A 15653-nucleotide genomic window follows, 5' to 3' on the forward strand; every position below is an offset into this window, starting at 1 on the left:
AAAACTTTTGGAACAGGGTTCGGATACAGCCATGTGGTCGCCGTGCTGTGCTTTCTCTCTACTCACGGAGCCGAATGATTTCGCATCATTTGGCCTGAACTTTCGGGTTCTGGTGGCATTTGAGCTCCCCATAACTGGATTACAGGTAATGTGTCAGACTCACGACCGCAAGTTCGTGGGTTCATTTCCGACCGACGTAGCCAATGATTGAAGGACGGGCAAAAATCTTGTTAGGTACTCCATATCATAATGTTGAAAATGTCAAGTGGTGTACTCTGAATTTACCCGACAAAATTAACTCAACAATAAAAACCGTCCAGTAGAACTCCGATTCGCTGTTAAATGGCAGTAAATTGGAATCTCCAAACTAGTAAACAAGTCACCTGGAAGATACCAGTTCATACGACAACGGCGACAATTATTATTATTATTATTATTATTATTATTATTATTATTATTATTATTATTATTATTATTATTATTTGAAAATAAGCCTATTTAGGATCCCTTGGATCACAAGCTAGCATGCTAATCAGCTAGAAAGCCAGACCTGGCCTCATCTAACAATGTTATATTTCCATCAAACTAATGGCAATTCCTCCTCTACTTCCAGAGTCCAGTTCAAGGCTGGGATGGCACTACCTGCGTCCCTGCTCGACTAAGGTCAATGCTATACGACCTTCAGTGATGTGACACGACAAGACCTTGCAGTCATGGTTGACACATAATTCATTCCACGTCGTTTTAAATCTACGACGCTTTCTGAACAGCAATGAACGATGAAATTGTTCTCTCGAATCCCATGGTAGTCGTAAAGTTAGGTTAAAATACATTTATAGCCCGTGCGAGCTCTGCAGCAAACAACACAAATACACAAGAAATTGCATTACAGTGACAAGTTATGAGCATTTTCAGGGAACGCGTCACAACTATTTGTAGACTGCGGCCAGGAGGAAAGTGGAGCAGAAATGTCTTATAAACACAAATCTCTCCAAACACTCGTTTATTTCCTTAGTGCTCCACATTCATAAGGAACAAACATCTAGTTTATGAACAAAAAGTATCCATGTCTCTCACCAATATGACGTACCCCGTAAGCGTACGAACGGATGCAGACCTCTGCAATGGCGAACTTTCTTCAGCTTATTCATGTACTTTCGAGGTCACTAAAGATACCTGGTTCATTCTGATTTTATTTTATGTATTTTGTGAAAGGATTGGGTAGGTAGCGTCCGTGGCCTTAATTAAAGTACAGTCTGGTGCGAAAATGGGAAACCACGGAAAACCAGCTTCAGAGCTGCCGACGGTGGGATTCAAACTCGCTATCTACCAAATGCAAGCTCACAGCTTCGCGACCCTAACCGCATGACCAACTCGCTCGATATTCTGGGTTTTGGCTATGGGTTTAAGACCGGATGGCCCTCCTTGATACCATATGATTTTTCAGGCAAGAATTCCAAACCGGGGTGGAGCCTCGGTCGTCCGAATAGAAAACCAGCTGCTGAGCCACTACGCTAATCACGCCCCCGATGGTAAGGTGTAGAACAGGTGTATAATTAAAATACACAAACGAACTTGCCGGACTTTTCCAGACAGTAAATATCTGCCTGGTAACTGTACTAAGTGGAGCGGGTTGTTTTTTTTTTTTTTTTTTTTTTTTTTTTTTTTTTTTTTTTTTTTTTTTTACAAAAAAACGCTGAACTACACTGTTTTCACACTTAAGGGTTAGAGTTATAGTCACTGTAAAGTTCGAGGTGTGATTAAACCAAAGTTCTAGAGCTTCCAGCCGTTTGATGGTGCCCTGTTGTACTGTCCAAACTTCGACACTACAGAACAAAGTACCGGTACACCAAATTTAACATGTGATAGCACGCTGCCGAAGTTTTAAACTTCAGGCGACATCACACAGTCGTCTTCCTGGCCTTCTTCCCAATTTAACGGGGTCGTCTCTTGACGTGGGTGGTCCAGTTTTACGGCCGGATGCCCTTCATGACGTCAACCCTTCGTTTTCTGTGGAGGCTGGCAGTGTGATATATTGTGTGTAAATTAAGATTAAGATGAACACAAATACCCAGACCCCAAGCTAGAGGAATTAACCGCACGCCATAAAAATCCCTACCCGGCCAGGACTCGAACTCGGGGCACTGCGCTTTTCACAATGACATCCCGATGTATAAGACATATTCACGTCAAGTTATACACACACAGTGCAAGGGACTAATGAACAGGGCCAGCATGATGTTGTCCTAAAAATGCTAAAAAAAAAGACAAAAGTACCTCAAAATAAAATAATGTCCTAAAAACGAACAGAAAATTACCAAAAAAACACCAACTGTTTATTGTTAAAAACTGAACTATATAGTTTCTAGGTATGCACAATATTCATAATTTTTAGTTCATGTAATTTTTACATTACAATATTTCAATTTACTTTAAGGCTCAGTTTTCTTTAAGCCTATTGCTCACGGTAAAATGTTTCGTAAAATTTGTTGTACAATTAATTTGATAAACATATGGTGAAAACAAGTTGTGTTTCTCACGGTAAAATTATTTTATAAAATCCGTTGAAGCATCAGGATGGCCATCTATGAACTCACTCCTGAATTAGGATGTGCATGTGCTACCATCTATCGATAAACTCTTAAACCAAGAATCAGCTGTTCAACTTACAGTGTGTTTGAGAGTATTGCTCCAACAAACACAGCAAAACTTGCTGCTTTAGCTGCAATTATATGTTGTACAGTGATAGAAAGGAAGAAAAGAAATGCCAGGAAATGTTGGACTCGGGTTGGATCAAAAAAAGAGAAGAAAGTAGAGGATTGCTGTCCTTGGTCGAAAATTTAGAAGACCAGCATTCATATAAGAATTCGGCGATTGTGTTTTCTGCCCCTCTTCTTGCATTTCTGTTGTGGTAAAGTGTTGTTTTAACTTCGTACAAACAAGGATATTTCGGGCATTCGTCCAGTAAAACACTAACAGCTTCCTTAGTCCACCAGGATCCTGCCATTTTAGAAAGAAGTGTTTGTTTACAATCGAGCTTCACAATCTTCTCACGATGTAGCGCCAGTATCATCGTGATGTCAGCTTCGCTGATTGGTTCGTTTCATAAAATTAATTTTACGGAATAGAACATGTCCTATTTTACGAAAAGTTTTATAAAAGATTTTATAAAACTTGAATTTGACCGTAAGCAACAGAAATTTTATAAAATTAAATTATTGTACAATAAATTTGACAACATTTTACCATGAGCAACAGGCATTAGAAACAAAACGCGCGAAGATATGTAGGTTGTAATTGTTTTAACACCATGTAGTCCGTAAAGAGAAATGGAAAGGAAAATAACTTTCATACTATGATGTAACTGCTTTCTTCCCGTACTCAAAAAAAAGTACGGAAAATGACGCTTTGGCGAATTGTAATTACTTTCCCCACCCTTTTATTATAAATCTTGAGTGGTTGAACTCCGCTGTAGACTAGTGTAAACACGAATAAGTCAGAGAGCATGTATCAAGGAACACCAAACTTAACCTTCTCCGCGTGATTGCAGCACCGTGGTTCCGAACTCATCTACACACAAAACTGCGTCGCTGCATTCCCAGCTCAAGTAAGGCTGCCGCCATCACAATACTGATTAATGTCTAGGTTAATCCGTTTCCGACAGATGTCGCATATATCGCAGTATATCATAAAGTTAGTATTACCTTAATTAACCCAGAACTCTGGTAGCCTAGTGGACTGTTCGCTGCCTCATACAACCCACGATCTCCCGAATGCAAGCTCGCAGCTACGCGATCATACCCGGACGGTCAACTTGCTCGGTGACAACAGGATTTGTGTGTAAGTCTATGATGGACCAATTAAAATATGACACGTCATCAAAATTCACGCCCTGCTGATGACTATACATATGAAAAAACGACGAAGTGACTGTGCAGTAATTAGCTGGCACTGTTCCTGATATAAGGGGATAAGCACAACCAATAGCGATGGTATGGGGAAGCGTTGATACCACGACACAACAGAGATTATGCGGTTCGCCACAATTCAAAGGGGGTACCGTGATTACAGATTCACCCCCTCCAGCATATGACAAGGGGATGATCAACCACAACTCTTAATCTGGAACACGCTCTCGCATTACCACACAGGACAATTACGACAGGCGGTTAATTGATTCGCTCGTCAACTTACATGGCATCCACTGCTGCGGTCACTCGGTTAATGGACACAAGTATTGTGGGCTGAGTTAGAAAATATTGCCCTACCTTCAACTCAACAGAGCAAACACGTGCTTTAATATCGAAATTCACTGTCAGGGAGAATTTTAAAACAGCGTTAAATAGCAATTTTTAGAATAACTAATGTAAATATTTGTGCACCATACTTCCTGTATAAGTATTAACTGTTAATCTGCCATACGATAAATAAATAAATAAATAAATAAATAAATAAATAAATAGTTAGAAAACATGTTCACCTCAAATAATAATATTAATAGCCAACAGAACAGGTTTAAGAATTTCTGTATTAAAAAGCAAATTTATGACAAATATTTAAAAAATGCTCCAGAATTTCTAGTAACAGAAGTTGGTCGAATAAAGAAGGTAAAGAAATTCAAATATTTGGGCGAAACAATTCAACAAAATGGTTTGGAAAAATCCGCTCCAGAAGAAAGGATACACAAGATGGAACAGCAGAAGGTATAACTAGGAATATCTACAACAAAAATTGTTTATCTAAAACCCTCGAAATGCAACACTACAACACAGTAATCAAACCGGAATGCCTATACGCGTGTGAATGTCTAGTATTTAATTACAAGCTGAATACATTAGTAGAAGTACTGGAAGGGTAAATTATATGGAAAATAGTCGCTCCGCTAAGAACTGCAAGGAAATCAAGAAGTAATGATGAAATATACCGGAACAGATTAACCAAACAGATCTTCAAACATCTTTGGAACAAGAAGTCAACAACAATCTGGATTCATGAGGTCAAGACAGATTGGGAAAGAAACAACATAGGGAAGAAGAAGCAACAGAGAGAGATTTTTAGAAACGAAGTGTTAAAAATGGAAGGATTCCAAGCTCGCGAGGGAAAGAAAACAGGCTCCAAATGGTCTAAGGAAAGGAAAAGGAGGCATAGTGAGAAGATAAGGAGTATTGGAGGAGGGAGAAGGAACACCAAAGGATGAAGCATTTAAATTGTCTCGTGGTCCCTAGAAGACCCTAACGAATTAATAATAATAATAATAATAATAATAATAATAATAATAATAATAATAATGTTTTATGCCTCACAAACTACTTTTTGGCGGTTTTCGGATACGCCGAAGTGCCGGAATCTTGTTCCGCAGGAATTCTTTTACGAGCCAGTAAATCTACCGACACGAGGCTGACATATTTGAGAACCTTCAAATACCACCAGACTGAGCCAGGATCGAACCTGCCGAGTTGTGGTCAGCGTCTCAACCGTCTGAGCCACTCAGTCCGGCCCTCAAATTACTCAAACTGTTAAATATATCGTAATCTTGGACATGATAATAAGGGTCATAATGGAACTCGCAGTATTTTGCAAAAGAGTAAATATCTGCCATGATAGTTGCACTAACTTGTAGATTGTCGAACATGTTGATGAACACAGGTTGCCACAGAGACAAAAAATGACTTTTCTCTCGTAATTCGAGAACATACAAATATGTGGGTCATGTAACCGTAACGCGGATTCCTTCAGTATATAATTATCTTTCAGTGTACAGGGTGTGTCATAATTAAGAGTGCAAACTGAAGCAGCTGTAAGTACAAAATACTAGAAGCAAGACAAGTTTTAGTAAACATGGGTACGCAAACGAGCCGTTTGCGAGATAATGTAGAATTTGTTCTTGCCAGCCACCACTGACTTGATTGTGTGAAAACGTCATTCTAGTTAGGAAAAGGTACCAATACAACATTAATAAAAGTGATCAAATGCTTTGGTAGAAGTGCACTTGCTTTTAATGAACTAGAAAACAGTCTTACTTAGTATGTTAAAATTACATGTTACAATGACTGTACAGTGTACTTACTCGTAGTTAAAGGAAGTGTTCAAAGTGCCGTCCTTGTACTATTTTCTTGTTCATTAAAAACAACTGCACTTCTAAGTATCTAATAAATTTTCTTAATATTGTATTGGTACCTTTTCCTAACTAGGATGACGTTTACACACAATCAAGTCAGTGGTGGCTGGTAGTCACAAATCATCTCACAAACGGCTCGTTTGCGAACCCATGTTTACTAAGACTTGTTTTGCTTCTAGCATCGTGTACTTACAGCTCTTTCAATTTGCGCTATTAATAACGACACACCCTGTATACTTCATATTAACGTGATACTAAGTTTTATATAGTCCCAATCTTCGGATTCATGACGACATTCCATATTTGACAATACACCGGCTTCGTTCCAGAAATCCACCCATGCGACTAGTCCAACAGCTTGCTGATAATTTCAACACTGATGTTAAGTGTTATGACTTCTGGACTGAGAGTGCTTCATCTGGTGTGCGTGTGAACTTATCGACCCTACACACAAACTCAAGGGCTTTGAACTTCCGAGACGTATGTGGAAAAGTCTCAATCGCATTCGAAGAGGACACGAAATATGTAAAAATGTGCGTACATCCTACACAAGTGAGGTAACCAGTCAAGCCCAGCCTGTGATTGTGAAGCACCCTACCAAACCACTCGGCACATTATCGAGGAGTACAAGTTGAGAGCCTACAAGGGTGATCTGGGATACTTTTTGAGAGGTACACCATCGAGCCTTGAGTGGATAGCTTAAACTGGACGTCAGACTATAACATTCTTCGGTTTTGTGTTATTGCATTAATATAAAAAATACCAATAATCTTATAGTCTCGGCTGCCGTGTGCAAGCATTTGAATTTACGCCATCTGGCTGCTTCCTCGTCAATTTCGACGTTCCGTTTTACCCTAGGCCTACCGGATGGTAGAGTATACCGAATCACTCTTGGGTGTCGATGGCTGAGATGCTAACGAGTTTTGTCGGGTCAACACCAAATGTGTCACCAGAGATCTTTCAAACACCAACATCGTACGATATGGAGTGTCAAATGGACATTGTTTCTGCCCTTCAAAAATTCTACTAACTCTGCCGGGTTTGAACCCACTATCTTGGGATCCGGAGGCCGACACTCTACTTCATTATTTGTATATATTGTTGTTCTGTAGTGATATAAAAATGATCTTCCTTCTGTAATGGCATAAGCTAAAAATAAATAAATAAATAAATAAATAAATAAATAAATAAATAAATAAATAAATAAATAAATAAATAAATACATAAATCGGAGGGTCAGTATATAACTGTATTGACTCTTCTCATAATATTCAGACAAAACAACTCGCCACACTACCAACCGCCACAGAAACACGCAATAGTGAATAAATCCCTCCACCTGGGGTTGGCGTCAGGAAGGGCATCCGGCCGTAAAAAAACCCAGTCCACATGTACGACACAAATCGCACCGGCAACCCACCAGGGTGTCGTAGAAGACGACTTGGTTTTTACGTAGGACAGAGCAAGCAATGGCCGATGTTGGGTTCAATTTGGGTCAGTTACAGCATCACGGGTTAACAGTTCGGAGAAATTTCATGAAACTTTCTATTCAAACTAAGGGTAAGATTTATTAGAATCTTAGCTAAGGTACATGAATTCGATGTCTGGACCTTTTACATGTCTAACCACACAAAATATGATTGAACTCTTATCACGCCAGGGACTCCTGCTCGCTTGCGTCCTGTGCTTTCTCATCCTACGCTGTCGCCAGGTACAGTGGCGCGCTAAATCTATGATTTCTCAGTGAGAGTCTTTCGGCAAGTCCTTAGTGATACAGTGGCTCAATAATAATAATAATAATAATAATAATAATAATAATAATAATAATAATACTTGCTTTATGTCCCACTACTACTTTTACGGTTTTCGGAGACGCTGCGGTGCTGGAATGTTGTCCCGCAGGAAATTTTTACGTGCCAATAAATCTACCGACACGAGCCTGACATATCTGAGCACCTTGAAATACAACCGGACTGAGCTAGGATCGAAGCTGCCAAGCTTGGATCAGAAGGCCAGCGCCTCAACCGTCTGAGCCACTCAGCCCGGCGATACAGTGGTTCCTTTCGCTTTAACGTTCCCTGGGCTTCCATCGACCTCGAACACACTATGCCAGCAGCCCCGCAATGCTTGCAGTGCAGTGCGGGCTTGTCTCATACCCTGAGGCCCCATGTTCAATTCCCAGCCGTCAAGGATTTTTACCTGGACCTGGGGGCTGGTTTTGGGGTCCAGTGAGATAGCGGCCCCGGTCCAGAAGGCCAAGAATAACGGCTGAGAGGATTCGTCGCGCTGACCATACACACCCTCATATCGCTTGGTACACCAAAGACACTGAAGGGCCGGTAGCGGCAGGGGATTATTTTTTAACATACATATGCCATTTTGAATTAATCCTACTGTTTGCATTTGTAGCACTCATAAATTCATCTCTAAATTCCATCCCATCCTGACGGCAATGTAAGCCTTGTGTGATTATGACACTACCCACTGCGACACACATTAGCTCCGTCTGGCCCGAGCTCAATGATCACACACACGTACGTACCTGGTCGTTGAGGAACTTGCAGCCCGACACGTCAGGTACGCCAAACTTGGGCCCGAAGAGCATCTTGCCGAAACACCACCGGGTACACATGGTCCTACCCTTCACAAGTGAACTGGTGGCCTGAGACTAGACGACTGACTCGGGGGTCCGAGTGCCAGGACCTATAAGAGAACAACGCTTCCGCACCACACGTCGGATGAGCGGAAGCTACAAGGACCTTGTGTCAAGGAGAGGCCGTCCCATTAGTGTGTGACTTGATTTACTACAAGTTTACATCTACTTCGCCCTTGTGTTACAGTGTTCTTCGTGACCAACGTCAAGAGGTTTAGGTTTTTAACATTGGCGATCTGACTGTGTCACTTTCCTGGCTCGATGCAAGTTACCAGCTATCTACTTAACTTGCAGATCTCGACGTTCGTGTGCTTCGTCCAAGGTCGGTAATACTAACCGCACCATGGTTCCATCCTTCAAGCACACTCGAATGTACAATAAAAGTTATCACAGTATTCCAAGAGACATGGCGATTTAAAGAACCGCAAGGTTTTCGCTTCTTTCACTAACTTATAAAGGTTAGGATCTTCAGTCTGCCCAAACTAATTTTGAATAAATGCATTTATAAACTATCTGAAAAAATGAAACATGGTAACAGAATTATACCTGAAAAAGAAACAATTGGTGATACAAAGCTAGAACAGGTCGATAATTTCAAGTATTTAGGTTGTGTGTTCTCCCAGGATGGTAATATAGTAAGTGAGATTGAATCAAGTTGTAGTAAAGCTAATGCAGTGAGCTCGCAGTTGCGATCAGCAGTATTCTGTAAGAAGGAAGTCAGCTCCCAGACGAAACTATCTTTACATCGGTCTGTTTTCAGACCAACTTTGCTTTACGGGAGCGAAAGCTGGCTGGACTCAGGATACCTTATTCATAAGTTAGAAGTAACAGACATGAAAGTAGCAAGAATGATTGTTGGTACAAACAGGTGGGAACAATGGCAGGAGGGTACTCGGGATGAGGAGATAAAGGGTAATTTAGGTATGAACTCGATGGATGAAGCTGTACGCATAAACCGGCTTCGGTGGTGGGGTCATGTGAGGCGAATGGAGGAGGACAGGTTACCTAGGAGAATAATGGACTCTGTTATGGAGGGTAAGAGAAGTAGAGGGAGACCAAGACGACGATGGTTAGACTCGGTTTCTAACGATTTAAAGATAAGAGGTATAGAACTAAATGAGGCCACGACACTAATTGCAAATCGAGGATTGTGGCGACGTTTAGTAAATTCACAGAGGCCTGCAGACTGAACGCTGAAAGGCATAACAGTATATAATGATAATGTATGTATGTATGTATGTATGTATGTATGTATGTATGTATGTAACAAACAATTTAAATATACTAGAATGGCATATTTCATTCTTAAAAGAACATCATCAGATCCTATGGTGGTGATGACACTTGTCATCGGCCCCTAATGGAACGAAATGAGACGAAATGTAATGACAAATTTAAAAGTCCAAAATGATCCACTGACCAGAATTCAAAACGAGATTAAGAATGCATGGATGAAAATTATTTTAAGACAGTCAGTGCATCCGACCCGCAATGCCCCACCTTCCCAGAAACTATCTTGCTGACCAAGGGACTGCTTCTAAGGCACATTCTTGAAACAATGATGCTTGATGTCTAAAGGGGTCCAAAATCCAGGTCAACGGCCCCCCATAATGCTACTAATCGCTTGTAAAGTAGAACCATGGTATTTGTCATATTGTGGTACTAATCAAAAGTAGCGTAGACTCGCGGTGTTCCACACATTATGGTACTACTCACACAGGTAACACAGACCTATGGTGTTTCTTACATAATGGCGCCACTCATAAGCAACGCAAACCAATGGTGTTCCTCACCCATAGGTGTACTAATCACGGGCGCCGGTATTCCCGTGGTGTCCCTCACACGCAACGCAGACCCATGGTGTCGCTCATATAGTGGTACTAATTACAGGTACTCTAAACTCACAGTCAAGGCACTCTCTGCTGCTACTAATCACAAGCCTGTTGTGTACCTAATATAGCGGTACTACTCGCAAGGCGACCCATAGTGTTCCCCGCGTGGTAAAACAATCATCCCTTGGTCGTCCCTTTTAGTTGCCTCTTACGACATGCAGGGGATACTGTGGGTGCATTCTTCGCCTGCGTTCCCCATCCACAGGGCGTAGATAGATAGATAGATAGATAGAGAGAGAGAGAGAGAGAGAGAGAAAGAGAGAAGTGATCCGTCACTTCGAAAAATGAAGTAAGGGACGAAGAAAGGCAAGGGCCACGAAGGGCGTGAAAATGAAAAACTCCCTATGCCTCGAATGCTCTAATACCATCGGGGTTGGAAAAGAACAAGAGTCGGCCAAGAGAGGTCGGACAGGATAAATAAATAAAAAAGTGAGGAGCCTGGCACAAGTAAGTAGCACTCAGCTAAGGGCCCCGTGGTCGCCAACCCACGCTCTCCTAGTTGAGAGCCCCATGGTGCGCCTTTTAGTCTCCTCTCAGGACAGGCAGAGGATACCGTGGGTGTATTCTTGATCTGCGACTCCCACCCACAGGGGGTCAGATTCTATGAAATCACACTCAAATATATTTAGAAATGAATATGAACATTTATTTCTATTTAAATCCTTAAAAACTTGAATTTTGGAAGATAAATTCCAGACTGAAGAACCTAACAGTTATAAATTGAGTCCAAACTCAAAATAAATGGCTTCAGATATTACAATATTTTATTGAGACACTTGTTTTCTTTTTTTTTTTTTTTAATTTTAAAGTTTTATTTTAGATAATACTATCGGTACACAGGGTTTTGAGTGTTAAGGGAAAAGCAGCACGAAATATGGAACATGTTACATGATAATGAAATGAATAATGGAAGAGTAATGAAATCTTAAGTTTGGTCTGTTGCGCTGTATTGTGCTGAGACCTGGACGTTAACCAAGAGTGATATTAAAAGGCTACAAGCCTTTGAGATGTATTGTTGGCATCGACTGCAACGTATAAGTTGGGTGGAGAAGAAGACCCAAACAGAGGTATTGAACATTGTCCAAGAAAAAGACAGCTGTTGAGTCAAATTGGGAAGAGACAGCTTTCTTGAATGGGACATAGGCTTCGACATAGGAATGTGTTGATGGAAATGTTGGAAGGTAAAATAGCAGGGAAAGGCCCTCGTGGATGATCAAGAAAGACATTCATGATATTTCTTTTGAACTCAGGATGCAGGAACTATGCAGACGCAAAACGTACTACACAGGGTAGACCAATTGCAGAAGAACTCATCGCAGGGGCAAACCAGTCATTAGACTAAATTACTCAGAGAAGAAACAGGTGAACCAGGGCCATTATCAACTATACTCTGCGACCAGAAAATTTTTGTTATGGGAGGCGAGTAAAAGGAGAGTATCCGGATGAAACTTCTGCCCTCTTACTTATCTGCTTCCTAGGATTACACGATGAGTTGGAAAATCTCAATTTCATTGCAATGACGGGGAAAAACGATCGGGCTTGGAGGCGGTATTTTCCTCCAATGTGGGAAAGGCCGAAAGAGGACTTAAACCAGGCCAAAAGTGAACCAAGGACAACGATGTTTGTTGTTTGTATCGTGTGTTCGGGTCCTTGGTCCTGTTTAAGAATAGAGACCGTGCTGTGAGCTGTGAGTTTGCATTCGACAGATAGTGGGTTCGAATACCACTGTCGGCAGCCCTGAAGATGGTTTCCGTAGTTTCCCATTTCCACGCCAGACAAATGCTAGGGCTGTACCTTTATTAAGGCCACGGCTGCTTCCTTCCCACCCCTAGCCCTTTCCTACCCCATCGTCGCCATACGACCTATGTATGTCAGCGCCACGTAAAGCCAATTGTAATAAAATAGAGACGCCCGGGTCGGTTGACTGAACTTGGAGTATTCTAGACTGGGTCACACTAGATATATTTTTTTTACATGAGATCTAAGAGTCGAAATATTCACTTTGGATCGAATCTGTTTATGAGATCTCAGCACTGGGGCTTTGGTCATTCTGCGTAATAATTTGTTTTGAAAAATTTCTAATTTAGAAAAGGGAGTTTTGGCAATATAGCACCGAGGCCTCATAACCATACAGTAGCATGAGCCTAATACAGGCTAAATAAATATTTCTCTTAACTGGCGTAGAAATATACTTATTACACAGCAGAGGTTTTAGCAGATGTAAGGTGTATCGCATGGTATTTCAACCAGTAGCACCATGGGGTGCAATGTTGACCTGTGACGAAGAGGCAGGAGAGGATGCTAAGATGATCGCTGTGCATTTATACGACTAGACCACCAAGGAACGAGAACATTAGGAATACTTCAAGATCATCCCAATAGCGGCCAAGATGAGACTATGCTGGTATGAACACGCAGTCAAAGCTGATGGAGAATCAACTGAGAAACGGCCACTTTAATTTAGTCCTGACAGACGGCGACACCGAGGACGATCGAAAATGCAGCGTATGGATTTTCTGAGGTAGGACGTGCGATATGCAGGCGTCCAACTATCGAACGCTGCAGATCGGGTGAAGAGGAGGACCCCACAGCGAAGAAATATTCCCATCGTGTTCTTAAAACTGAAGAGCCAAAACACATTCTGCAAGAGAATATAACTTTCCTTTCTGGGGGGGATGGTTCTTAATCCATAAAACGCCGCGACTTCCAGGACTGATCCTCGTATTATGTTACTTGTTTCTTTCTTTTTACATTTAAATAAATTCTTTCTGGAGCATTCATAATCTAGCTTACCATTACATAACAGAGTACCAAGCACAACAAACATGCTTGAAGTTTTAAGCGGTTTTTAATATTGTGATAACCGCTACGGGACCTCAATTTTTTACGAGGACTGCGAAGAAACGGGACGTTATTTTCTGTTTCAAAAAAGTCCACGATCATTGACTGGAATCGCCTTGTGAGTAGCTGTAACCCACCAGTTAATAATAATAATAATAATAATAAGTATAGCTCCTGGAGAAGCTTGGTGATCTTTCGAGTTGACGAGCATGAGCGATCTTCGCGTCTGTGACAAAACAAAAAAAAAATTAAAAACAGAGTGTCCCCAAGCCAGTAGAATTAGCCAATGAATGATAAAATCTCCTACACAATCGGTAATCGAACCTTGGACTCTCTTGACCAAAAGCCAGCATGCTAACCAGTTAACCATGGAGCCGGATGATATGATAAAATAAATGTTTATGTAACATATTTGTAAGTTCAGAAATACAGAGCTACGTAGCAGAACAGGTGTGAAGGACGCATTGATTCAAGCTAAGACCCTGATAAGGAAATGGACAGGACGTGCTATGAGGTGGTGAAACATGAAATGGTGTATGGCTTTTTAGTGCCGGAAGTGTCCGAGGACATGTTCGGCTCGCCAGGTGCAGGTCTTTTGATTTGACTCCCGCAGGCGACCTGCGCGCCGTGATGAGGATGAAATTACGAAGACTGCACATACACCCAGCCCCCCGTGCCAGCGAAATTAACCAATGATTGTTAAAATTCCCGACCCTGCAGGGAATCGAACCCGGGACCTCTGTGACCAAAGGCCAGCACGCTAACCATTTAGCCATGGCGGCGGACTATGAGGTGGTGATGGTGTAGTGATCAGAAGTTAAAATGAACTTTTTGCCTTTATATATGTAGTATAACACTTCATTCACGAGCGTAGACAGATGAATAGAAATTAAATTGTGGTAATTAAGGATGTGATAATTGTCAATAAATGTTTAAATGCCTTAAGCAGAACAGAAGCTGTAAAACTTGCATAAAACATTACATGTGCAGAAAATGGAACAGAAGACACCAGAAACAGCTACATCAACAAGAAGAAATCTGCAAGTTGAAGTTAATACAAGTGGAATGAATTCAGCGCGTTATTTATACCTGGCCCCTTTGCCTGTGAATGTTACACAAGCCATTAGGCCGTCTTTCTGAAAAGTGCGTAGTTCTCTACAGCAGCTTCCCCCTGTATGTTGGTCGTGGTAATGAGCCGATGAACTCGGACCCTGCTGTCGAGCAAGAAAATGCGATACCTCGTTTCACCTTCACAACCAATTGCATTCCTTTCACTATCTGCTATAGATTGCCCTATTACCTTCCCCTCGGACAGGGGAGCTCAGAGCAACGAGAACAGAGGCTTCGGTTTAGAAATGTAGTTCAATCAGCAAGCTGCAGGTCCTACTGTCGCTGCCAGTAGCCGAGTATTCTCTGTCAAATATTCTCATTTAGCGTATGACTTAGTGCAAATATTTTATGACAATGTGACTAATATAATAGAGTAATCTTTTCTGACCGTGTTCGCTGCCTCTCATACGAGATAGCTCCTCAGCTGGTTTCACGAGACGAAGTGAACCCCATACCAGCCTCCAAGCCAGAAATAAATTTCCTGTACTGGCCGTGAATAGAACCCGGCCCCTCTGAATAAGAGGGAGGCACGCTACTCCTATTAACACCGGGCCGGTGTAAGCATTCAATATCAATGTTCATTCATTTGTTCTCTATACAACTATATACCCTTTCCCAGAACACAACCAATTTTTTCACATAATCGGGTTTTGGGATGCTTGACCCTGAACACCCCACTTCCCTTTCTACATTTCAGTATTATTATTATTATTATTATTATTATTATTATTATTACTACTGACAGGTAACAGCAGCTTCACCCGCGTTTACTGATCCAACCGCTAGATGTTTTAAAACTATTATACCAAAAAAATCAAACCCCATGGCACTACAGCCCTTGAAGGGCCTTGGCCTACCAAGCGACCGCTTTTCAGCCCGAAGGCCTGCAGATTACGAGATGTCGTGTAGTCAGCACGACGGATCCTCTTGGTAGTTATTCTTGGCTTTCTCGACCGGGGCCGCTATCTCATTCTCAGATAGCTCCTCAATTCTAATCTCGTAGGCTGAGTGGACCTCGGACCAGCCCTCAGGTCCAGGT

The 15653-nt window shown here is 41.6% G+C and overlaps 1 protein-coding gene across 1 annotated transcript in view; it reads right to left on the reverse strand.

Moving 5' to 3' along the window:
• Positions 1-8723, reverse strand: part of UBL3 (ubiquitin like 3) — a 177440-nt gene extending 168717 nt beyond the window's left edge. The window contains exon 1 of the mRNA XM_067143768.2: positions 8661-8723. Within this exon, the coding sequence (XP_066999869.1) occupies positions 8661-8723 (63 nt within the window). The remainder of the gene's footprint in view (positions 1-8660) is intronic.
• Positions 8724-15653: the final 6930 nt, after the last annotated feature.

This window comes from Anabrus simplex, chromosome 3 (assembly GCF_040414725.1).
Source record: "Anabrus simplex isolate iqAnaSimp1 chromosome 3, ASM4041472v1, whole genome shotgun sequence".
Taxonomy (NCBI): Eukaryota; Metazoa; Arthropoda; class Insecta; order Orthoptera; family Tettigoniidae; genus Anabrus; species Anabrus simplex.